Source organism: Carcharhinus amblyrhynchos, chromosome 5 (assembly GCF_965287045.1).
Source record: "Carcharhinus amblyrhynchos chromosome 5, sCarAmb.v2.hapA, whole genome shotgun sequence".
Classification (NCBI taxonomy): Eukaryota; Metazoa; Chordata; class Chondrichthyes; order Carcharhiniformes; family Carcharhinidae; genus Carcharhinus; species Carcharhinus amblyrhynchos.
Genome location: NC_137328.1, coordinates 87,375,083 through 87,401,570, shown reverse-complemented (window position 1 = coordinate 87,401,570; position 26,488 = coordinate 87,375,083). Strand labels below are relative to the sequence as shown.

Here is a 26,488-nt window from a genome sequence, read left to right as displayed (position 1 = left end):
CCCATAACCTTTCTTTCCCTTATCTACTTTTGCCTTAAAGATATTCAAAGACTTTGCCTTAACCATCTTTTGAGGAAAAGAATTCCAAATTCTCACAACCCTAGGAGGGAATATTTTTCCCCGTCATCTCTGTTTTAAATGGGTGACCTCTGATTTACGGCAATTTCTGGGATGTTACTTGTATCCTCTTTGGTGAAGCCCAATTAAAAATACCTGTGCAATTTATCTGCCATTTCCTTATTTTCTATTATTAATTCTCCAAACTCAATCTTAATCGGACCAGCGCTCACTTTGTTAGCTCTTTTTTAAAAAAAGACCCATTTATTCCCACTCTCTGTTTCCTCTCTGCTAACCAATTCTCAGTCCGTGTGAATATATTACCTCCAGCCATTGTTTTGCCCATTAATCTCTTATGAGGGACTTTATGAAAACCTTCTGAATGTCCAAATACATCATTTGCATTGGTTCTCTCTTATTTATTCGACTGCTGACAGTCAAAAAGCTCCATATATTTGTTAAGCATGATTTGCCTTTCATAAACATGACTTTGTCCAATCTCGTTAATGCTTTTCAAATACTCTGTTATCACGTTATTTTTATAATAGACTCTAGAATCTTCCTTGCTACTGATGTCAGGCTAACTAGTCTGTAGTTCTCCCGTTTTTCTCTTCCTCCCTTTTTAAATAATGGGGTTAAAATTCCCACCCTTCAATCTGTAGGAACTTATCTAGAGATTTTGGAAATCGAACACCAATGCATCCTATATTTCTTGATAGTGGTACTAGGCTTTCTGACAGACTTGTTCATGTACAAAGTGTTTCATTGTGTATACCCATCACCTTTGTTTCTGATATGTTATTAATTCCTCTGCAGCAAAACTTAGGTGCAAACTCACCCTAGGTTGACCTGGAAACTTCATAACCCTCTCAACCTGGCTGCAGCCAACCTGTGTGCAGAGGCATATCAAGTGTGTTACCAGCCCCTGTGTTACCCTCTAAGAAATATTCAGTATCAGTGATTGAGCTGGTGAGGAGAAGTGACACTATTTTATCCTCATCCATCTTGCGCTCCTCTTGGACTTAAATGTTCCAATGGCAATCCACATAAGTGCAGGCAATGTCCATCTCCAACAACTGAGGATCTAATCATCACCTCTTGACATTCAATAGCATTGCCATCACTGTATCCCCCACTATCAACATCCTGGGGGTTATCATTGTTTAGAAACTGAATTGGATTAGCCATATAAATAGTGTGGCTACAAGAGCAGGAATCCTGCAGCAAGAACTCACCTCCCGACTCCCCAAAGCCTGTCTACCATCTACAATGTACCAAAATACCATCTACAATTGGGTTCATGTCGCACTATCTGTAACTTGCCTGAACTTGTAAAGTCTCACTTACTGTCCTGCCTGGAGACAATGCACATCTCTTTAGCCTGTGCCTGATGCTATCTGCACTCACATTGTCTGCATCTTTAAGACTTGAATAGCACGTTAGCTGTAAAGACTCGCATTCTAATCAGTATTCTGTAAACTGTGTGTGCCTTTTATATGCTCTGTTTGAGACCAGAACTCTCCACTCACCTGTCGACAGGGCAAACCCCGAAAGCTTGTGGGTTTACTATCAAATAAACTGGTTGAACTTTAATCTGGTGTTGTGAGACTTCTTACTGTGTTTACCAGCTACAAGTCAGGAGTGTGATGGAATACTCAGAGCAGACTCGATGGGTCTTGTGGCCTAATTCTGCTTCTGTGTCTTATGGTCTTATGGTCTATTCCTCACTTGCTTGGATGAATGCAGCTTCTCCAACAACACTGAAGAACATTATCCAAGTCACATTAGCCTGCTGGATTGGCACCCCTTCTACCAACAGTAATTCGCCCCAGCACCAACGAACAATGGTAGCACTGTTTACCATCTACAAGATAGGAACTTACCAATGCTCCTGAGGCAGCAGCTTCCAAATTCACAACTACTACCATCTAGAAGAACAACATGGAAACACCACTACTTGGAAGACCCCTCCAAGCCACTCTCCATCCAAATTTGGGAATGTATCACAGTTCCTTCACTGTTGCTGGCTCAAAATCTTGAAACTCCCTTCCTAACAGCAATGTGGGTGTAAAAACACCAAGGGATTGAACGGTGCAAGAACCACCACTATTGTCTCGAGGGCAATTGGAGATGAGCAATAAATGCTGGCCTAGTCAGCAATGCCCATGTCCCATAAATTATTACTTTTCTAAAAATCTTGTGTAGTTTCAGTCCAGTCACTTGCCTCATTCGTGGTCACATTGCCTCTGTGGGACTGAGGTCATGCAGCAGTGCCTGTCTCCTGCCAAGGTTTGGTTGTCTGTCTTATGTATCACCGTGTCTTGAAAGAAAGAAAGAAATGGGTTATTGAATGTGCTTGGGTGATTTGCCCCCATCATGGGCTGAATAGCTGACCATTCAAGCTGAGAAACGTGTGTGAAGCTTACAGCCATGTGAAGTGTGTGAGGGAGAGGTAAGGCTATGTGTGTTAAGTAGAAGTTGTGCTTGATCGAAAAATGTTGGTAGGTTCTTGAAGACAGTGTGGTGAATTGAGGAGTTTGAGGTTTGTGTTTCATTTGTGATCTTGCTCAGATAAGCTTTTTGCACTTGGCTAAGTTAAAATACTTAGGGCTGTGTCCAAAATTAAGAAATACATAAAAGCAGGAGACGTTGGGCCTGATTTTGCCATTTTCATTGCAAGTGCTGAAACTGGGTGCAACTCAGATCCAACTTGGAAAAATCTGCTCTCAGGTGCCCCCATACACACTCAGCCTGAAAACAAAATTGCGGGTCTGAATTGTGCTGTGGGTGGGGCTTATCGCGCCCAAAATGCTGCAGTTCCAATTGGAGCTTTGAACTCCGCATACGCAGTGAAAAAAACTTGAAAAAACTGCCCCTGTCACATCGCTCCCGGTCAGCAAAGAGTGGATAAAGCGGCTCGGGAGTAAAAAGCGGGAGCGATAGCTCCCACGGACATCGCCCCACCCCCACAACATAACTGTCCCCTTTATCTACCCAACCGCTACCCAGTCTGATCGCGACCCTCTGCCCCACTTCCTCCCCACCGATTGCTTGCATAGGAGCAGCGGTTCCCCCCCCTTCACCCCTCTGTCCTCCACCAGGCAATGATCTGGCTTCCTTCTGCTCTCCCTCCCCCACCCCACCAGACAACAATCTGGCCTCCCTCCCCTCACCCCCCCACCCCCACCAGACAATGATCTAGCCTCCCCCCACTGCCCTTGCCACCCCCCTGACCACCACTACCAGAGATACATTTGACCCGCCGCCTCCTCCCCCCCTCCCTCACCAGCGAATGATCTGGCACACTTCCGTCCCCACCCCAGCACCAATCTGAATTAGACAGCCATTGGAAGCTCTGATTTCACCTCTTCAGAAGCCGGAGTGCCCGAAACAAACGTTTGCTGAGCATTTCTGTTTCACGCTGAACCTGGATGCGAATTTTCGGGCCTTGTAAAGTGAGCATCTGCTAGGACGCGGGGGTGGATCATGTTAATGGCCTCACGTCTGACTTTATCAAGTATTTGCACCCGAAAATGGACGTGACACAATGGTAAAATCGAGCCCATTATGTAACAATTATGTTTGCAGTCTTGTGATACAAAACTGTTATATTCTTGATTAAAAACTTATCTATGCCCGTACAATTAAGCATAAACTTGATCTTATCTGATTTCTAAAAATAAAGTGGAAGAAGACATTTCTCTAGAAAAATAAATAATCTATTTTTTCACATGTTCTCTTTACCTATTGATAGCATGCATTTAGTATAACAATGTACTTCACGACAAAAGTCACACTAAACATATTTTTAGTTAAAAGTAATTTACTTGCAACTTGAACTTTTCATAATGGTGTTCAGCATTAGATTGCTGCTGGTAATGAACTATAGTTTTTACAAAGCTTTCAGACTTAGTAGATTATAAAAATATTTTTCGATGAATTAGTTGATTAAATAATAAATTAACTTATCCTTTCATAAGAAGTATTATGCGCATATAAATTTATTTTCTTTGCAAAAGCACAGATTTTTTATTTCACGACTAAAGATATTGAACTCTTAACTAAATGAGCACCTTTATGATTTCTCTTTTTTTGTCAGGCTAACATAACCATTGTGCGGTCCAGTGGCAGTTTCGGCCGTGTTCTCTTGTGGTATCAGACATTCAATGGGACTGCACTAGGTGGCATGGATTTCACCTCCAAGTCTGGGCAATTGATATTTGAACCAAGCGAACAGGCACAGTGGATCCCAATTGATATCCTTGATGACAATATTCCTGAAGGCACTGAACATTTTTTCGTAAGCATTCTTAAAGTAGAACTTCTGTCAGATAGGTAAGTAATCTATTGAGGAATGTTATAACTGTGAAACTGGTTTTGAATGCTAGTTGAAAATGCGTGGGCAGACTTGTAATTCTATTAAACACCTTTAACACCTCTAAAAATGACATTTTAAACAGTGGAAGTATTTCAGGGAATATATGCATTAATATAGCATATATCAAGGAGCAAATACATTTGCACCTCCAGCACTGGGCCTAATAAAAGGGTTTCTCTTGGAACTGAACTTTTTTCTCATTTCCAGAATGGTCAAAATACCAATGCAGAATTTTGGACTCTATTCTGTTGGACTTTCAGTGGAGCCAACGGGGACAAGTGATACTGTCTTAAAGGAAAGCTAAGAGAGCAATGCTTTAAGGGTGTGGGTTTTTCTTGAACACTATCTTACAGAATTTTCATTGGGCGGTTGCATCAAGTTGGACTTTTAAAAATGTTCCTATTACCAATGTAGAGCTCATGTTCATGCCAAACAGAAGGTTGTTTTGTAGATATCTATTCTTGCTAAAGGCTGTATAGATAAAGAACAAATGTTTTTTTGTATTACCTGATGAACTGTTATGGGGATGTTGAGACTATCATGGGAGGGAATCACAGTGATATGAAATGCTGATCCACATTCCTGGAGTGTCTCAGTAATTGTTTCTCCTGTAATTATAAAGAGCACAACGGTTATTCAAGCTGCAATTTTTTAAAGGAAACTATAAGGAACCATAGTTGTATTGTTGTGTGTGGAATGTCAGTTTTCATTTAGGAGGTGAGCCTTATACTATCAAGTGTTGACTTCACAGATAGCATAGATAAATGGTCAATTACAATAGTCAAGGTTTTTCTTAGAATTCTGAATGTGGTGGATTGTAGCCATGTAGAAAAATATACTTTTGGAATGCACTTCACAGAATCAATTGGCTTCTACTTTAAATTTTTTGCACTCTCCCAGAATTTTCAAAGTACACAGATTCAGCATTGTTTCCTTTCCAAGTGTCAGCTCCTTCACTGTTTGGAGTCTTCCCCAAGTTTCTTTTTCTCCTGCTTTAGAGGTTGAACATAGCATTCTGTTTTGATTTCCTTGATCTCATTCTGATGTTCCCTCGGTTCAAGCCTGTGACGTTTCTTTGGAAATGGGTGCACTGAACTACATCAGAACCTCTTTCAGTCTTCTCTCTGCAATCATTGATTCAGGAAATTATTGTCTTAAAGCCCTTCTAGAAATTGCCTCTCAGAGGTCAATCTTCAGAATATGAGAATATAAGTAGGAGCAGCAGTAGATGATAAGACTCCTTGAGCCTACTTCACCATTCAATGTGATTATGGCTAATCTTCAGCCACAACTCAACTTTCCCACCCACTCTCTATACTTTTCTCTTCAGTCTTAAATGATCACCTTGTCCTGAGACTGTGCCGCCAGTATTTTTTGGTTCTGTGGCATGCTTTTTTTCTTCTTTATGCTAGAAAGAACAGAATGTTGTTTTTATCCTAGGTTATCATAGAGTCATAGTCATAGAGTGCAGAAAAGACCCTTTGGCCCATCGAGTCTGCACCAACAATAAAGACCATTAAAACCGATTTTAATGGTAGTTAAAATTGACTTAAGTACCAATTTAGTTGGTAATCAAATTTACCTGCACTTGTCTCATGTACTTGAATGTTATGATGTTTCAAATACAAAGGTTGTAAGTTTTCTGGCCTCCACTACCTCTCCAGCGAGTGCATTCCAGTTTCTCACCACTCTGAGTGAAAAAATGTTTTTTTCAAATCTCCTCTGAATCTCCTGCCTCTTTCCCTAAAACAGTGCCCCCTCATGATTTACTTCTCACAGTGCCAGGGACCTGGGTTCGATACTTGACTTGGATTACTGTATGTGCAGAGTCTGCATGTTCTCCCTGTGTTTGCAGGGGTTTCCTTCAAATGCTCTGGTTTTTTTTCCAAAGTCCGAAAGACGTCCTGTTAGACCCATTGGCCATGTTAAATTCTCTCTGTGTACCTGAACAGGTGCCAGAGTATGGAAACTTGAGGATTTTCACAGTAACTTCTTTGCAGTGATAATGTAAGCCTACTTGTGACACTAATAAATAATAAATAAACCAATGGGATCAGCTGCTTCCTATTCAGCCTGTCTCTACCCCTCATAATCTCATTCATCTCAATCATGTTGCCACCTCTGCCTTCTCTGCTCTAAAGAAAACAATCCAAGCCGATCCAGTCTCTCCCGTCCCAGGCAATATCCTGGCAAACGTCTTGTGTCCCCCCAGTCTTTGCCTGCAGTGGGCTGATACTCTTGGAGCTTTGTTGCGATTGCATGGTTTCAGATTTAACAAGAATCACATTTGTGCTATAGTGAGGTGATGAAACCACACACAATAATCCAGCTGTGGCCTAACCAACTGCTCCAACATTACCTCCTTGCTCTTATACTTTTTGCCACAACTGACGAAAGCAAGTGTCCCATATGCCTTAATTATCCTATTCACCTGGTCTGCTGCCTTCAGTGATCTTTAAATAATTACTACAAGATCCATCTCTTCATCTGATTATCATTAATCACTTGGTCACTTGTACATTAAACAAGATGTGTGATAATGTGGTTTTAGTCCAGGTAGTTAACAGCAAGATTTATATTTTATGATTTTACAGTGTAATTTTTCCTTTTCTGAGTGTTGAAAATTGATCTGATGATTCAGGAATAACATTTAATTTCCAAATGCTCTACAGGTCATTGTAGTTTCAGATTTTCACAAAAAGTATGATGATATAAAATAATTGACCTTTTCTGACATAAGATCGTGACTGAAAGAATAAATTGTATTACTTTTCATGTTTTATTTTCTTTTCTATCTGAACTAAGTGTGCAAGTTTATTCTGGGTACTTTGTCATACCAGTCTCAGGCTGACAGCTTCATGACACATAATTGTGAAGTTGTAAGCCTAGGAACATGTTAGTGAATAGCTGAACCTAAACAAACTTATGTTGAATTTAAGTAAGCTCTAAATACTTATTTCTCATTTGTAGAAGAATTTTAAATTATGTTATAATTTGCAGTCCTTTGCTTCCTATACTTCAGGCATATTTTTCATGGAACATTGGAACTCTAAGAAGCAGTCTGTGTTTTTCCATGTGTAGTAGCTGAATTGTTGGTTAATGATCTACATAAGAACATAAGAAATAGGAGCAGGAATAGGCCATCTAGCCCTTCGAGCCTGCCCCACCATTCAATAAGATCATGGCTGATCTGAAGTGGATCAGTACCACTTACCTGCATGCTCCCCATAACCTTATCGATCAGAAATCTGTCTACCCGTGACTTAAACATATTCAACGAGGTAGCCTCCACCACTACAATGGGCAGAGAATTCCAGAGATTCACCACCCTCTGAGAGAAGAAGTTCCTCCTCAACTCTGTTCTAAATTTCCCCCCGCCCCTGCCTTATTTTGAGGCTGGGCCCTCTAGATCTAGTTGCCTTTCTAAGTGGAAAGAATCTCTCTACCTCTACCCTATCTAGACCTTTCATTATCTTGTAAGTCTCTATACGATCCCCCCTCAGCCTTCTAAACTCCAACGAGTACAGGCCCAATCTACTCAAACTCTCCTCATAAGCTAACCCCCTCATCTCCGGTATCAACCTGGTGAACCTTCTCTGTACTCCCTCCAAGGCCAATATATCCTTTCGCAAATAAGGGCACCAAAACTGCACTTATACTCCAGTTGCGGCCTCACCAGTGCCCTGTACAGTTGCAGCAAGACCTCCCTGCTTTTATATTCTATCCCCCTCGCTATAAAGGCCAACATTCCATTCAGCTTCTTGATCACCTGCTGCACCTGCGGACTGAGTTTTTGCGATTCGTGCACAAGGACCCCAGGTCCCTCTGCACAGTAGCATGCTGCAGCTTTTCGCCATTTAAATAATATTCCATCCTACTATTATTTCTTCCAAAGTGGATAACCTCACATTTGCCAACATTATACTCCATCTGCCAGGTCCTCGCCCCCTCACTCAACCTATCCAAATCTCTCTGCAGACTTTCCACATCCTCCACACAATTCACTTTTCCACTCATCTTTGTGTCATCAGCAAACTTTGTTACCCTACACTCAGCCCCCTCTTCCAGATCGTCTATGTAAATGGTAAACAGTTGAGGCCCCAGCACCGATCCCTGCGGCATACCACTAGTCACCAACTGCCAACCAGAAAAGCACCCATTTATTCCAACCCTTTGCTTCCTGTTAGATAGCCAATCCTCAATCCATGCTAACACCAACTCCGTGTACCCTAACCTTCTGCAGCAACCTTTTGTGATGCACCTTGTTGAACACCTTCTGGAAATCTTAACATCTCTCATTACCGCCCTGATATTATCCTTTATTAACAGAGCTACCCCACTCCTTTTTCTTCCTGTCTATCCTTCCTAAATGTCTGATACCCCTGGATATTCAGTTCCTAGTCCCGGTCACCCAGCAACCATGTTTCTGTAATGGCCACTAGATCATACCCATTTGTGCTGATTTGTGCCATCAGCTCATTCACTTTGTTTCGAATGCTTCGTGCATTCAGGTAAAGTGTCTTTATGCCAGCCTTTATCTGGACCCGATTTGTAGAAACGCTACTAACCTCTCTCTTGCCCCCTACTCTTTTAATTAGTGGACCATCCTTAACATTAACCTGCTCACGTATCCTCTCGTTTACTTTAGATTTTGTAATTCCCCATACCCCTGCACCCTCCCCCCCACTAATTAGTTTAAAGTCCTATCTACAGTCCTAGTTATATGATTTGCCAGGACTCTGGTCCCAGCACGATTCAGACGGAGACCATCCCATCTGAACAGGTCCCATCTGCCCAATACTGGTGCCAATGCCCCATGAATTCAAACTCATTCCTCCCACACCAATCCTTGAGCCATGCATTCACCTCCTTAATCCGATTGATCCTGCACCAATTTGCGTGTGGCTCGGGTAGTAATCCAGAGATTACCACCTTGTTGGTTCTGCTTTTTAGTTTGGTTCCTAGCTTTTCATACTCCGTCTGCAGATCCTTAGTTCCTGTTTTGCCTATGTCATTGGTACCTACATGAACCATGACAACAGGATTATTAGCCTCCCAGTCCAAGTTCCTCTGCAGCCCAGATGAGACATCTTAGACCCGAGCACCAGGCAGGCAACACACCCTTTGGGATTCTCTATCCTGTCACAAAGAACAGTGTCTATGCCCCTAACTACACTATCCCCAATTACCACTACCTTTCTCTTTACTTCCTCCGCTTCAACTGCTCCCTGCACCTCGGTTTTGTGGGCAGTTTGCTCGTCCACCTTGCAGTCCTCATTCTTGTCCACACTGGAAGCAAGAATCTCAAACCTGTTGTGCAGATTCAGGAGCTGAGGCTCTTGGGACTCTACCTCCTGTATCTGACTCCCCGCCTTCCTCCCCCCACTCCCCGCCTTCCTCCCCCAACTCCTCGCCTCGCCCGCAGCCACCCCATCTTGTTCCTAACCCCCATCTGAGTTAGTTAGTCTTGGGGATGTGACTTTCTCCTGAAACACATTATCCAGGTAACACTCCCCCTCCCTGATGTGTCGTAGTGTCTGTAGCTCAGAGTTCAGTTCGTCTACTTTGAGCCGGAGCTCCTCAAGCAACGAGCACTTATTGCAGACATGTTCACTGGGAATCACCTTGGGGTGCACCAGCTCCCACATCATGCAGAAACAGCACATCACAAGTCCCTCCATCCCAATTACCTAGTTTAAGTTCGTCCCAATTAGGAATTAAACTTACCTTGCCTCGCCCTTTACGCCTAAGCCCGAAGAGCCAATGCTTTTACAGCTCACACTCTGGTCCCTGCTCACTCCGCTGCCTGCTCCCGACGCTGCCCGCTGTAATGTGCGGCCTTCCTTTTATACTTTGTGTACTTAAAAAAAAACTTCCCAGCACACCCCGCGGCCCACTTCCTTTTAAATTTTAAAGTAAGTTTTAAAAATTAGAAACCCCATGAAAACCTTAAAAAAAGTCAGCCACTCACTCACCTCTCTCTCGATACTCCTGTCTGCTTGTTCCACAAACAATGAGTCCAGAGATTCGTAGTAATTATATTATTAATAAAAACATTTAATTCCCCCTACTGCCTTCTACACTGCAGAAAGCCAGATTGTGGAGAATAAAATTGGAACCAATCTTTACATATAGGTATTTATTTACATAGATAGATGCACGCAACAAGCGTGCATCTCCTGACCTAACACCACAGTTTCAATCTGTTTCTATTCATAGGCAACAAATGAATCCTCAGTTAGTGTCTTCAACCTGTACACAATTAATATACAATTAACACTGTCATCTTCACTTGCCACATAAGCCTTTACCAAGGCTACGTACGCTGACAATCCAAACCTTTGATTTGTGTCATCCTGTGACTTTGTGATGATGCACTGGGGGGGTAATTTTAACAAGTTAATGCTGCTGGTGGGCGAAACTTGCCACTGAGAGCTTTGACCAGTTAAAGATTTTGTTTTAATTTGTTGAAGGCAAATCTGTGCCATTATTCCTTCCTTGCCTCCTCCGATGCAGTGGTCAAACCATTCAACTGTTCTCTACAGAGCCAGTCAAAAATTAACAATCTGCAGGTGATCTCAAGTATCAGTTGAAGCAGTAGATTCAATCTCTAAACTGCTATTTGTACACCAAATGGTACACCGTTAGCCTTGGCCATTGAGTTTTGAAATAATAATTATTATACATTCATTACACTATGAAGAATGTTGGGCAAGTTTTTAAATGAGTAAGCATTCCATAATATATACTGTATATGTATTTCTGATTCACTTGTATAAATATTTCTAGTTTATTAAACCAGGGTTAATGTATTAATCCACAAATGCATTTATTAGCATTGATCAGTGAACAGTGTTAAAAGGCTGAATTTTAAGCCTCACAATGGGATGAAATGGGCATAAAATTGGGTGCCATGGTATCTTGAAACCTGATGGTCTGTGGAGTGGGGGAGGAGGGATCCCCTTTCTGTTTTGACACCCTGTGCCTCCAAGATTATTACCGTTGCCACTTGATTCCTCTCCCAACCTATCAAGATTGACCTGCCCACCCTCCTCACCACGACCTGCCCACCTTCCTCACCACAGCCTGCCAGCCTTGACCCAGTCGAGATCCTGGACTTAAATGAATGCCTGGGCTACACTGGTGATACTTCTTTGGGATTGTTTGCAGTCCCAGCATTGCTCCTGTTGGCAGTGATGGGATAAGAGAGTTGTTGGTCTACATCTCTGATGATGATAGAAGTCCTGCCTCAAGCTAATGAAAGGCCCAGTGGCTGTAAATGTCTATGGATGAGCCTAGTTCACCCCAAAATATAGGAATGTTGGTAGACATGGCTTAGTACCACTTGCCCCTATAAAACAATTCCCTAATTCTACAGATCCAACAATTGCATTTAACTGGTCACGTCATAATCGATCAACTTCAAACTAGGCAGTGTCAGAGTGCCTCATATCTTCAATTACATGGCCTTCGAGACACTGATAAACAAGACAAATACAAATCATGTTCCATATTGGTGAATCATACTTACTGGCTAAAATAGCTGGGAGCTTCTGTGTTTCTTATACTGGTTTTAAAAAAGAAAAAGACTTGTAAAAGTGAGGCATCTTTCTTGACCTCAGGATTCTTCAAAGCACTTGGCAGCTATTGATGGAGTAATCACTGGTGTGATGGAAAAAACATGGAGGGCGATTCTCCAGCCCCACTCCCACATGTGCAAATCTGGTACTGTCCAGTGATTCTAGCGAGAGGACCATAATTGGATTTGTGGCAGGGAGACCTCATCCCAGTGAGGGTGTGAACCAGATTTGCATACATGAATATTCATTTAAATATACAAAATCAGCTTTAAGCAAGCCTCCTTAAAGTCTCCCACCCGCCAGCAGGACATGAAGCCGATGGGAATCCCTAGTGGTATCCAGAAACTGAGACCTGATATAATGACCATGCCAGGGGCTAACAGGCCATTGTAGTCCACGGATGGTCAAGGATATGGCTGGACAGTGTCATAGTACTGCCAAGGAGTAGGGCTTGATTAGATTGGGAGCCTGAAGGGGGTAGGGGCCTGAGTGGGGGCACAGCCTGTGAGGTGGAATAATGAAAGTGAGGGAGACAAGGGGGGTAACTGCAAGGGGTGGGAGGGAAGGTGGAAACTTTACCAGAGTGGGATGAACAGTGGGGGAGGAGTTGGGGGGGGGGAGTCTCTGCCAGGGAAGTGACCATGGTGGTGAGAGGGATCTCTGTGGGGTGGGGAGATTTGGAGGAGGGTACTCTGCTGGGAGGGCATGATCAGCGGGTGTGGGGACAGTGGTGGGAACTCTGCCAAGGGATGGGGTGAGGGGCAATCGGCAGCAGGGTAGGGGGGAGGGAACTCTCTAGAAGGGATGACGATTGGTGGGGGGAAGTGGCAAAGTCTGTATGGTGGGTCAGAGACTGGCACGAGGCAATCGACGACATGGAGGGGAGCAGGTTCCAATGTCTGTGGTGCAGGTAGGATCTGCAGGAGATCTCCCAGTACACAGGTAGGTAAGAGCGCCTAAATAATGGAGCCCCTGGAGATCAGCCAATTTTACTCTTTCTTCATCATCCCGCTATTTCAATTTTTCAAATTTATATCCAGTTTTTTTGGAAGCTGTTGCTCAATCTGCTTCTAGTACTTTTTCCAGGATTGCATTCTAGACCATCATGACTCTCTCATGAGTTAGGGCTAAAATATTCTGTGATTTTTTTTTGTTTACATCTGACATGTAATAAATTGGAAACGCTATTATCCTTCCATGTTTTACCAGATTTCATGATTTCGCTGTTGGGGATCATGGACTACAGCCAGATCAGCCTCCTGTGTTGGGTAACATCTCATCCATTAGGATAGTAATACAAACAAATGACAATGCAGAGGGTATTATAGAGATTGATCCACAATTCCACAGTGTAGAAGGTAAGTACCCCCCGCCCCACTCTCAATGACGTATCAGTTAGGGTGAAAGACTAAGCGAACTCTACCACCTTGCCTGCCCAGAATCAGAGCGGACGAGAGTCCGACAGCAGAAATCTCTGTTGACCTCAGGCAGGAGTTTCTAGTCTTGTCTGAGCAAGGGCCATAAAAACCCGCCCTGTAACTGATTCTGCAGTCCTAAGGAAAGCTCTGCTAACAGGGATTCTGACTCGGAGAAACAGGGCACAGACCATGTTACCATAGACCATGTTGTCAGGAAACAGATGTACATTTGTATTTGTGGGTATCTGAAATAAGGCATAGCTTTAAATAAGTTTAATTTTGTGTTCCTGTATTTGAAAGGCTTAATTACTTCAGTTTGGCTTAGCTACATGTATGGTCATAAGGATCTATGACATGACAGCAAACAGGGCTTAAAGGAAAACTAAGTCATTGCTTAACAACCAGGGGCCACCTGAGGATAGAAATAACTCTTTTTAGTTAGTTTTAAGCTGGAAATAAGAGAAACTGGACAGGAGAAGGGAGCTACACGGAAGCAGACTTTAAAAGGAAGTCCAGAAATCAGGGTATTGGGACAAAGTGTGTCTCAGGAAGACAGTTAAGGTAAAGGAACAAAGAATAAAAAGTTGAATGTGGCCTTGTTCAGGTGAAGTTAAAGTGAAAAGCAGAGAAAGAGCTCTGAGTTAAAAAGACAGCTACAAAAAACAGCTTTAAAGTCGGTCAGGTGAGAAACCAGATATCCAAAAAGTTTGGTGACACCTTAATACAGCCTGTGAAGTAGTAATGTTCAGTTGGCATGGCTGGGTGCCTGAGAAATTGTGTGAAAGCTTGAATGCACATGAAACTCCAAGGCAGAGGAAGACTGAAAAGAGAGTCTGAAATCCTAAAAGAGGATCTTTGATGAAGGTATCGAAGGTATTGTTTGGGTGAAGATTCCAAGACTTTTTTTTCAGAGTAAAGTTTGAAAACAGTCATGTGAAAGCCAGAGTTCCAGTGAGACCCATTGTCTCGCAGTGTGACAAACATCGAGGGAGGACTTGATGAGAAATCTGTAGAAGTTGTTTTGGCTGACATCTGTCATTTGGTTTCAGAGTGTGGTATGTTTGACTACATTTCACCTGTTGGTCTACACAGACTGTGTATTGCCTGAGAACATTAGAGTATAAGAGATATTTTGTAACTTACGTTATCCTTACAAATCTGTGTATACCTGTCGGGATAGAGGTGGGGTGAAAGAGTAGTGTGTTATAGTTCTCGTTTCTTAATTGATAAATGTTGAGTGGTAATCATGTGACTGTTCATCCATACTTCCAAATAAAAATAAAAGTTATAGTCTATTGAGCTGGGATTTCACCCAGGGGACTTTACTGTCCAGTAGTAATGTCAGCTGTGAGTGTAACAACGTTCATCAGGAGAGTCACTATTTCTCATGTCATTGGTAATGTAGTGACATGTCAGGTGGAAGAATAACAATGGTGATGTAATTAATTGGAGCTATTTGATAACCACAGTTTACTACAAGTAACAATTTATAGTCAATTTCTGCAGTAGATTATGCAGTGCCATTTTGACATATTTGATTCTCTGCTTGAGCCTAGCAATGTACAAAAATATTCAATGCGTTTAATTATTGTATCTAACACAGTGGAAAATGAATAAAGAAAAAACAAAGTTAAGACAGAACTATTTTATTATAATTACATATAAATTGATTAAAGTGTTAGTTCCATATTGCTAATGATAAAAACTATAACACAAATCTTTCAGCTACCATTTACAATTACGTTGTGTGACTACATAGAATTTAATAACCAGAAAGGTTAACAATTATCAATCCTGCATTTGATTGTGCAGTTGAGGAGGACATTGGGATACTTGGAATTCCTTTGATCAGAAGGTGGGGAACATATGGATTGGTCACAGCAGAGTTTACCTCTCGAGCTATCACAGCAACTGCCAATGGAGTTGACTACATTCTTCCAAATGGTACTGTCATATTCCACGATGGACAAAACCAGGGCTTTATCAATGTGACCATTATTGATGACACAGAAAGGTAAGGAAAATATTTGCTAAAATATCAAAAGGTTAGTGTTTGAACCTCAGCTTGCCACCAGAGTAACTATCTAATTAAACTGACTCCTCCTGTATGCTCATTAGATCCCTATAACCAAATTTGACAATTTTAACACACTATTAAAGCAAATATTCCAGAAGAAACATGTGAATAATATAATGCAAAATACATCCTATTTACAGCTTAGACAGGATGTGTTGCCTCAGATTTGATTCCATAAGTTATGCATTCACCAATCTAAGCCTTGGATTTGCAATTCCCCGGAGTTGAAATGAGATGGCAGGCCTTTGCGGGGGGGGTGGGAGGTGTGTGGAGAGGGGGGAGCGGGGAGGGGTGGTGGGGGAACAGTGAAGTTGGGCACCAAGCCTTCCACCCATTGACTCTGTCTATACTTCCCTCCGCCTCGGAAAAGCAGCCAACGTAATTAAGGATGTCATGCACCCCGACATCCTCTCTTCCACCTTCTTCCATTAGGAAAGAGGTACAAAATTCTGAGGTCACATACCAACCAACTCAAGAACAGCTTCTTCCTGCTGCCATCAGACTTTTGAATGTACCTACCTTGCATTAAGTTGATCTTGCCAGATATATACTCATCCAATAGAAGTATTTTAAAAAAACACTCAAGAAGCTCAACATCATCCTGGACAAAGCAGTTTGTATGTTTGGCATCCTACCCATCACCTTAACCAGTCACTTCCTCCACCACCAGCAGCAATGTGTACCATCTCCAAGATGTACTGCAACAACTTACCAAGGCTCCTTTGACAGCATCTTCCAAACCTGCAATCTCTACCATCTAGAAGGGCAAAGGCAGCAAATGCATGGGGACACCACCTCCACGTTCCCCTGCAAGTTCCCCTCCACTTGCAAGTATATTGCTGTTCTTTTTACTGTTGCTGGATCAAAACCTGGAACTGCCCCCCTAATAGCATTGTGTCTATACTTACACCATGTGGACTGCTGCAGATCAAGAAGGTACCTGATCATCACCTTATCAAGGGCAATTAAGGATTTGAAATAAAGTTTTGCTTAGACAGTGGTGCCAACATCCTATGAACAAAAATGAAGAACAGGTATTGGTAATTTCTTGAATCACTCAGTGACATGAGTAAGTAAATAGATGGTCAATGAATCTAAACATTGTAAATTCTTTGTCTTTCTGAATCACTGAAACAGCTACTCTTAACATTTTCCGACACATACGTAATCCACTGTTCAATCTTTTGTGCAATGATTAAATTTACTCTACAGTTTTGAAGTAGAAGCCAGATTGACATTTGCAGTTTATTTCCCTGCAGTGAACCTGATGAGGATTTTGAGATTCAATTGACTGCAGCAACAGGAGGAGCAGTACTTGGAACACAACTAACCACCAGAGTAACCATCCGTAAAAGTGACTCCATTGGCGGGACCATTCGATTCCTAAATGTGACCCATCTCACTATCCCTAATCCCAATATAACACAGATATTAACACTGATGCTGGAAAGAACAGGAGGATTTATTGGCGATGTGCAGGTAGGTTTGAGTTTAACCCTATGTAATAGATATTCTTCCTGGATGCTAGTGTTAGGATCCCAGAGTGAAACCTGGCTTGAAAGATCCGAACCACTTGATATGGAACTTGGAGGTAAGTTACTGAAAAAAAATTACAAGGGTCTGCTGATGAACTTTTAATACATAAGAAATCATAGAAACCCTACAGTATGGAAAGAGGCCATTCAGCCCATCGAGTCTGCACCGACCACAATCCCACCCAGGACCTACCCCCATATTCCTACATATTTTAATCACTAATCCCTCTAACCTAAGCATCTTAGGACACTAAGGGGCAACTTTAGCTTGGCCAATCAACCTAACCCACACATCTTTGGACTGTGGGAGGAAACCGGAGCACCCAGAGGAAATCCACACGAACACGAGGAGAACGTGCAAACTCTGCACAGACAGTGACACAAGCCGGGAATTGAACCCAGGTCCCTGGAGCTGTGAAGCAGCAGTGCTAACCACTGTGCTACTTTGCTGCCTGGTATTAAATGTTTATTAAGATGAGAAAACTGAACTATGTAACAACCAGACAAAAAAAAATTGAAATATCGCAACACAAACACAAGAAAATGATTCACATCCCCACTATTCTTCTATCCCGGCAATATCTTAGACATGTAAACCAGTGAAGAGTTACCACTAGCTTAACACAATGACTTATCTACTTGGAATTGCATAGTGCAAATGGTTTTCTTTCAGTGAATCCTTAAGTGCTTCTCACCCAAAACCATATTCTAAATTCACTGTTTTTTGAACTGCAGAGCAAACAAATGAGTTCCCTAAACTTAGCCTTCCAGTAGTGTCCCTGCTTAAACTGATCACTCTATTGAGTTCTATAACTTTACTGAACCCTGTAATGTTTCTTAAGAGGAAAGATTGGAGAAGTTAGGTTTGTATCCATTTGAGTTTAGAAGAGTAAGAGGTGACTTGTTTAAAACTTTTAAGATCTTGAGGGGACTTGATAGGGTGGATGTGGAGAATATTTCCTCATGTGGGAGAATCTTTTAAAAATAAGGGGTCCCTCATTTAAGATTGAGATGAGGACAATTTTCTTTCTCCCAGAACACCATGAGTTTCTGAAACTCTATTAAGGAAGAGAGTTCTTGATTATTTTTAAGGCAGAGTTAGAAAGACTCTTGATTAACATTGGGGTGAAAAATTATCGTAGGTAGACAGGAATGTGGGATTCAAGTTACAAGCAGAGCAGTCACAATCTTTTGAATTGTGGAGCAGGCTTGATGAGCCAATTGGCCTACTCCTGTTCCTAATTCGTATGTTCATCTGTATGTTCATATGTATGTTCGTACTACTACTTACCACAACATGGAAATTTCTTTATACCTCAAAAAAGTACCAAAGAACCTTTTACAGACTGAATCCTGATTAACATGATCAGATCATAAATTACTATCAAGCTGCAAAATCCTTTGGAATGTTGAAGGTTAATGAGCAACATTATGAAACTGTTGTAAGCAATAGGATATTTCCTGGCCTCTTTAACATTCCTGATCTTAATTGCTCCACCATTTATAGCTATGCCTTCATCTGCAAATTTGCTCCTTAAACCTTTCTGCCTCTTTATCTCGCTTTATGTTATCATTCAGTCCCTCCTTAAAGCTTAACTCCTGTTGTCTACCCTACTACCCACCTATGTGACTCCATGTCAAATTTTGTTTGATGACATGCTTGTGAAGTGCCTTGAGAAATTTTACTTGGTGCGATAAAGGAACAAATTGTTGTTGAATATCCATGACTCAGTTTAACCTATATATGAATCTCGTCCCACACCATGTATTTGACTTGTGATAATCTCAGAGCAACTAGGGAAGAGCACTAATTATGGCCTTGCTGCTGTCACCATACCCAAAGAATCATTAAAAAATACCTTGAACTGTTAAATATAAAATCAGAAGTGCAATTATTTTGTGCCATGTCTTAGCTTTCAGCTGCATTGAGAATATTGCATGCACTTCTGGACTCCTCACAGACAGGGCATATCAAGGAAAAAATATTCATGGAATGAGCGCTTGATTGATATCTAGTTTAAGATAGATTTTTGTTAGGGATTGTATGAATGGTGAGGTTAAGTGAAGCTAAATAGCAGATAAGTCACAAGCGTGGGAGTTAAAGGAGTTTAAGGTTAAAATTTAGTAGAAACACCTTGAATGAGGGCGTGGAAAGTGACTTAATCCATACCATTTTCATTCAGTTAGTTGCAGCTTTCACACATAACTTCAAGGTAAATTTAACTGATCAGCCTTACATGTCATGATGCTTTCATTCAACCGAGGTAATTTATCTATGCAACTGATGAGGAGCCATGTCCTTTAGTGGAAATTTGGCTGATGGGACTGCATGATTTCTTTGATGGTTTAAATCTATGATTGGAAAATTATACACTCGAGATTCAAAAATGTGTCGCTGTCTTCACCCATTTTGATGGATGAACCCCATCTTCCTACTCTCACAGCACTATCTGCTCACCCCTCCACTCCCCCATCACCCCCTTCGTCCTTCAACCCCAACCATGCAAATTGCACTCTTCCTCTATCCAGCAGATGTTTGAGGTAACAATATCAAAAAATTGTTTCCCCTAAATTATTTTCCTCCCAAGTTATGTTTTTGTGGCCCTTGTAACTCACTGTATCAACTTTCTTCTCCAGATAAAATGGAACATTCTCGGCCCAAACTCAGATTTAATCTTACTATCATCCAACACAGACATAAGTGACCCTGTGAATGGATCGTTCTATTTTAGAGATGGGGACACTGGGAATAGAATCATCGAGTTGAATATCTTACCACATGGAGAAATTGAAATACAAGAGACTTTCATCATCCAACTTAGCGTGGACTCTGGTGAAGCGGAAATTGACCCTAAGGCTGGAAAACTATTCTTAACAGTAAGTGATTGGGATGAATGATATTTTTTAAACAATTCTTTGGACATATAATAAATCCTTTTGATCTTTTCTCTTCTATTGAATTTGTATTACACTCCAGGCTTGATATAAGAGACATCTTCTATTTGTATATCAACAATCTATAAATCATCCATTGAAACACAGAGCTTATTGAATAATGTGCTGGAAATGTTCCCCAATATCCTACTTCCGTTAAACCCAATTGCATTTCTTTGTGCCTTGTTACTTCATTCATATCTTTATTAAAATGAATTATTCAGAATCTTCAGCTTTTACAACTATCATTGATATCCTGAATGTATAACTAAGCAGCATTCTTTTCGGTAATATTTCTATTTAATTTTCCCTCACCATTTTTCTCCATATCTGACCTCCCAGGTATACACAGCAGCATTGGGCTGAACCATCAACTGGTATGCCCTATTTATACTATTCTTGAATGAGTTGTTAAGAATTGGGTGATAGTGAACTGGTGATAACAATCCCCTCTTTTACTGTAAGCAAAGTTCTTTTGCACAGAAGTGTGTTAGTGCTCAACAAAATTTGAGAATGAATCTATAGTTTGTTGTACTATGACACCAATATTTTAATGCTCTCACCATGCTGTGCTAATTGTTTAATCGGCAACAGTGAAGTGATACTGGATGTTCTCTATGTATTACACAAATCATGTTTCAGTGCACATTTGCATACAACCTGATGCTTTTGCTTTGGTTGCACGGGTAGGATTGGAGGTGAGTTAACTCTTGCATACATATCTGAGACTTCAGAGTTCAGAACTAAGAAAACTAATTTTTGAGAAAGATCATCAATAAGCTTCAAAATGTCAGCAATTGTGAAAATTGTCCTTTTGTCATTCCTTAGATACTAAAGTTTGGAAATCCCAATGGAGTGGTTCAGTTTACTGAGAGGTCTTTGAGTGTAAAGACTTACCTAGAACCATCTAATCAAGAAGAACTGTTAAATATTACCTTCTTTATAACAAGAACTAAAGGAACAATGGGGGATGTGAAGGTAATACTGTGACTTACTTTGCTCTTTGATTAAGTTGAACATTTTTTCATTAATTGTAAAATTCATAGAATCCCTACAGTACAGAAGGAGGCCATTCAGCCCGTTGAGTCTGCACAATCCCATCTAGGCCCTATTCCCATAATTCAACTTATTTACCCTGCTAAACCACCCCCCCACCCACCCCCGCCCCAGGCTCTAGGGTTAATTTATCATGCCCAATCAACCTAACCTCCACATCTTTGGTCTACGGTAGGAAACCAGTGCACCCGAAGGAGACCCGTGCAGACTTGGGGAGAATGTGCGAACTCCACACAGACATTGACCCAAGGCCGGAATTGAACCCAGGTCCCTGGCACTGTGAAGCAGCAGTGCTAACCACTGTGCCACCATGCACCCCCCTCACCTCCCTCCCCCCCCCCTCCAACTCATGAACATCAGGACACCCCCGCAGATGAGGGGAACACTTCCCCAACCTCCATACACAAAAAAAACTCTCCCCACCACCCCATCCCAGCTACGCACATGTCCTCCTCATAGATAAGAGAAACCACCCACATGCAAAAGGGGAACTCCTAATGGAGGAAGGTAGCCCTACTGGGGGTTACAGGCACCTCCACATCCCTACATAGTCATCACAACTGGTTTTTGCTTTTGAAGGAACATAAGAACATAAGAAATAGGAGCAGGAGTAGGCCATCTAGCCCTTCGAGCCTGCCCCGCCATTCAATAAGATCATGGCTGATCTGTCGTGGCTCAGTTCCACTTTCCCGCCCTCTCCCCATAACCCTTAATCCCCTCTCTTATCAAAAACTCATCAACCCGCGTCTTAAAAATATTTAGCGAGGCAGCCTCCACCACTTCAACGGGCAGAGAATTCCAGAGATTCACCACCCTTTGAGTGAAGAAGTTCCTCCTCAACTCCGTTCTAAACCGCCCCCCCCTTTATCTTGAGGCTGTGCCCCCTAGTCCTACTGTCTTTTTTGAGCGGGAAGAGCCTCTCCACCTCTATCCTATCCATCCCATTCATCATTTTATACGTCTCAATGAGATCTCCCCTCATTCTTCTAAACTCTAACGAGTACAAGCCTAGTTTATTCAGCCTCTCCTCATAGCTCAACCCCCTCAACTCCGGTATCAGCCTAGTAAACCTCCTCTGCACTCCCTCCAAGGCCAAAATATATTTCCAAGTCAGGATAGTAGATGTCTTGGAGGGGAACTTGCAGGTGATGGTGTTCTCATATGTCATATTGCTAACATTTTTCAAGGTGTTAGTGATTGTGGGTTTGGAAGATGCTGCCTAAAGAGTGTTGGCAAGTTTCTGCTGTGCATCTTGTGTTTTGTACATTCTGCTGCCACTGTGCATCGGTGATGAAGGGAGTGAATGTTTGCAGATGGGTGTGCCAATTAAGTATGCTACTTTGTTCTGGATAGTGTCAAGATTCTTAAGTGTTATTGGAGCTACACTCATCTAGGCATCAGCAGAGTATTCCACCACACTCTTGACCTGTGCCTTGAAGGTGATGGCCAAGCTTTGGGGAGTCAGGAGATGAGTTATTACCATAGGATTCCGAGCTTCTGAACTGCTCTTGTAGCCACAGTAATTATTTGGCTAGTCCAGTTCAGTTTCTGGTCAGTGGTAACCCCAGGATATTGATAGTGGGGGATTCAGTGATTGTCATTTTTATTCATTCCTGGAATGTGGACGGCAGTAGCTGGGCCAGCTTTTTTTACCCATCCCTAATCGCCCTTGGGGCATTTGAATGCTAACCACAATGCTTTGAACCTGGAGTCACATGTAGGCCAGACCAGATAAGGATGGCAAATTCCCTTCCTTAAAAGACAGCAAACAACAATGATTTCATAGTCATCATTAGAATGTTAATTCCAGATTTTTTTTAATTCAATTCAAGTTTTGCCAGCTGCCATGGTGGGATTCGAACCTGGGTCCCCGGAGCCTTTACCCAAGGTCTGTGGATTACTAGTCCAGTGAAAGCACAACAATGCCACCAACTCCAATAAATGCTATTTAATGCCATAGAGTGACAGTTAGATTCTCTGCCGTTGGGGGGGGGGTCATCGCCTAGCACTTGTGTGGCGCAGATGTTATTGCTATTTGTTAGCCTCAGCCTGAATATTGTCCAGGTATTGCTGCATTTGGACACAGATGGTCTCAGTATCTGAGGACATGTGAATGTTGCTAAACATTGTGCAATGATCAGCAAACATCCCCACTTCTGATCTTAGGATGGAAGGTATGTCATTTTTGCAGCAGCTGATGATAGTTGGGGCTGGAACACAATTCCTGCAGTGATGTCCTGGGACTAAAATGTTTGACCTCCAACCACCATAGCATCTTTTTTTGTGCTAGGTATGACTCCAACCAGCAGAGAGCTTTACCCTTGTTTTCCATTGACTCCAGGTTTATTAAAACTCCCTGGTGCCACGTTTCATTAAATACTGCCTTGATATCAAGGGCAGTGATTCTCAACTCACCTCTGGAGTTCAGCTCCTTTGCCCATATTTGAACCAAGCTGTAACAAGGTCAAGAGTTGAGTGACCCTGGCAGAACCCAAGCTGATTATCAATAAGCAGGTCATTGCTGAGCAAGTATCGCTTGAAAGCACTATTGAAACCCCTTCCATCACTTTACTGATGGGGCTTTAATTGACTGGGTTGGATTTGTCCTCCTTTTGTGTACCTACTCGGAGAATTTTCCACGTTACCTGGTAGATACCAGTGTTGTAGCTCTACTGGAACAGCTTTGCTATGAGTACGGGACGTTCTCAAGCATAAGTCTTCAGTACTATTGCCAGAATATTGTCAGGGCCCATAGCCTTTACAGTATCCAGTGTCTTCAGCCATTTCTTGATGTCATGTAGAGTGAATTGAATTGACTGAAGACTGGCATCTGTGGTGCTGAGGACCTTGGAGGAGACTGAGGTGGAGTATGTTCCATCACACTGCTGACTTGTGCCTTGTAGATCAGCTGGACAGGTTTTGTGGAGTCAGGAGGTAAGTTACTCTCTGCAGAATTCTCAATCTCTGGCCTGCTCTAGTAGCGACAGTATTTAAATGGTTGTTCAGGTCAGTTTGTTGTCAATGTTAACACCTAGGATTTTGTTAGTGGGGCATTTAGCAATGGTAACACTATTGAAAGCCAAGAGCAGATGGATAGACCATTGTTAAAGATGGTCATTGCCTGGAACTTGTGTGGCATGAATGTAACTTGCCATTTACCAACCCAAGCCTGAATATTGTCCAAGTCTTGCTGCTTATCAACACACACAATTTCAATACCTGAGCAGTTGTGAATGGTGTTGAACATTGAGCAATTATCCGCAAATATCCCCACTTCTGATCTTATGATGGAGAGAAGATCATTGATGAAGATAGTTGGATCTAGTACGCTACCCTGAAATACACCTTGGAAGGGGCAAGGGGGGTTAAGGAAGAGTCAAAGAATCATAGAGGTTTACAGCATGGAAACAGGCCCTTCAGCCCAACTTGTCCACACTGTCCTGTTTTTACTATTAAGCTAGTCCTAATTGCTCGCATTTGGCCCATATCCCTCTATACCAATATTATCCATGTAACTGTCAAAATGCTTTTTAAAAGACAAAATTGTACCTACCTCTATTATTAGCTCTGGCAGCTTCTCCCAGGCACTCACCATCCTCTGTGAAAAAATTACCCCTCTGGACACTTTTGTATCTCTCTCCTCACACTTAAACCTAAGCGCAATAGTTTTAGACTCCATTACCTTTGGAAAAAGATGTTGCCTATCTAACTGATCTATGCCCCTCATTATTTTATAGACCTCTATAAGATCATCGCTAAAAAATATACCAATCTATCCAGCCTCTCCTTATAACTCAAACCATCAAGTCTTGGTAGCATCCTAATAAATCTTTTCTACATTCTTTCTAGTTTAATAATATCCTTTCTATAATAGGGTGATCAGAACTGTACACAGTATTCCAAGTGTGGCCTTACCAGTGTCTTGTACAACTTCAACAAGACATCCCAATGCCTGTACACAATGTCCTGATCAATGAAAACAAGCGCACCGAATGCCTTCACCACCCTGTCCACCGGTGAATCCACTTTCAAGGAGCTATGAACCTGTACCCCAAGACCTCCTTGTTTTATAACTTTCCCCAGTGCCCTATCATTAACTGATTATGTCCTGCCCTGGTTCAATTACCTCATTACCTCACAAGTGCATTTCCTCATATTTATCTAAATTAAACTCCATCTGCCATTCTTCAGCCCACTGGCCCAATTGATCAAGACCCCGTTGCAAACCTGGATAACTTCTTCATTGTCCACTATGCCACCAACCTTAGTGTCATTTTCAAGCATACCAACCTTGCCTCGTAAATACTCATCTAAATCATTAATATTAATGACAAATTACAATAGACCTGGCACCGATCCCTGAGGCACACTGCTGGTCACAGGTCTTCAGCTTGATAAATAATCCTCTACAACCACTGCTTGTTTTCCATCATCAATAAGAGTTCTCACAATATCAAGTTAAAGTCCAACAGGTTTAACCTGATGTTGTGAGGCTTCTTACTGTGCTTACCCCAGTCCAATGCCGGCATCTCTACATTCTGTCATCAAGCCAATTTTGTATCCAATTGGCTTGATCCCATGAGATTTAACTTCATGCAACTATCTACCATGCGGTACCCTGTTAACAACCTTGCTAAAGTCCATGTAGACAGTGTTGGCTACACAGCCCTCATTGATCTTCTTGGTTACCCCTTCAAAAAACTCAAATTCATGAGACATGATTTTCTACTCACAAAGCCATGCTGACTGTCCCCAATCAGTCCTTGCCTCTCTAAATGCGTATAGATCCTATCTCTCAGAATACCTGCTGACAACTTACGTACTACAGATGTGAGGCTCATTGGCCTGTAGTACTCAGGCTTTTCCTTGTAGCCCTTCTTAAACAAAGATACAAAATTCTCCACTCTCCAATCTTCAGGCACCTCACCTATGGCTGTCAATGAGACGGAGTTAGTGGGTGGGGTAGTGAGGGGTATCAGACATGAGGGCTAGGGTGCCTAATACTCATGCTGGAACAATGTCCCAGCAAACAAAGGCAGGCTTTCCAACTTGCCCAACTCCACATCCACCTGCCTCTATTGCAGTTTTGGACATCCTTTGGGAGATGGCAACCCTGGCTCCAGCCTGTTGCTGTCACTGCATCAAGCGAATAGGCTGTACGAGGGCAGCTGGGGAGGAGGTGGGATCGCAACTTTGATTTGATTTATTATCATCACATGTATCAACTTACAGTGAAAAGTAATGTTTCTTGTGCGCTATACAGACAAAACATACCGTTCATAGAGAAGGAAACAAGAGAGTGCAGAATGTAGTGTTACATTCATAGCTAGGGTATAGAGAAAGATTAACTTAATGCAAGGTAAGCCCATTCAAAAGCCTGACAGCAGCAGGAAAGAAGCTGTTAAGTCGGTTGGTACTCAATGTTGGGAAATTTGCAATTCCCACCTCAAAGG

At 42.0% G+C, this 26,488-nt stretch overlaps 1 protein-coding gene across 7 annotated transcripts in view; it reads left to right on the top strand.

Moving 5' to 3' along the window:
- adgrv1 (adhesion G protein-coupled receptor V1) overlaps positions 1–26,488 on the top strand; it is a 524,573-nt gene that overhangs the window by 239,081 nt on the left and 259,004 nt on the right. For all 7 annotated transcript variants that reach the window (XR_013886686.1, XM_080189140.1, XM_080189139.1 and 4 more), the window contains 6 exons: positions 4,157–4,392; positions 13,225–13,373; positions 15,246–15,447; positions 16,770–16,989; positions 19,683–19,922; positions 20,808–20,957. Coding sequence is in view for 6 of the 7 variants with exons in the window: in XM_080189140.1 (XP_080045266.1) it covers positions 4,157–4,392; positions 13,225–13,373; positions 15,246–15,447; positions 16,770–16,989; positions 19,683–19,922; positions 20,808–20,957 (1,197 nt within the window). In the remaining variant the exon portion in view is untranslated. The remainder of the gene's footprint in view (positions 1–4,156; positions 4,393–13,224; positions 13,374–15,245; positions 15,448–16,769; positions 16,990–19,682; positions 19,923–20,807; positions 20,958–26,488) is intronic.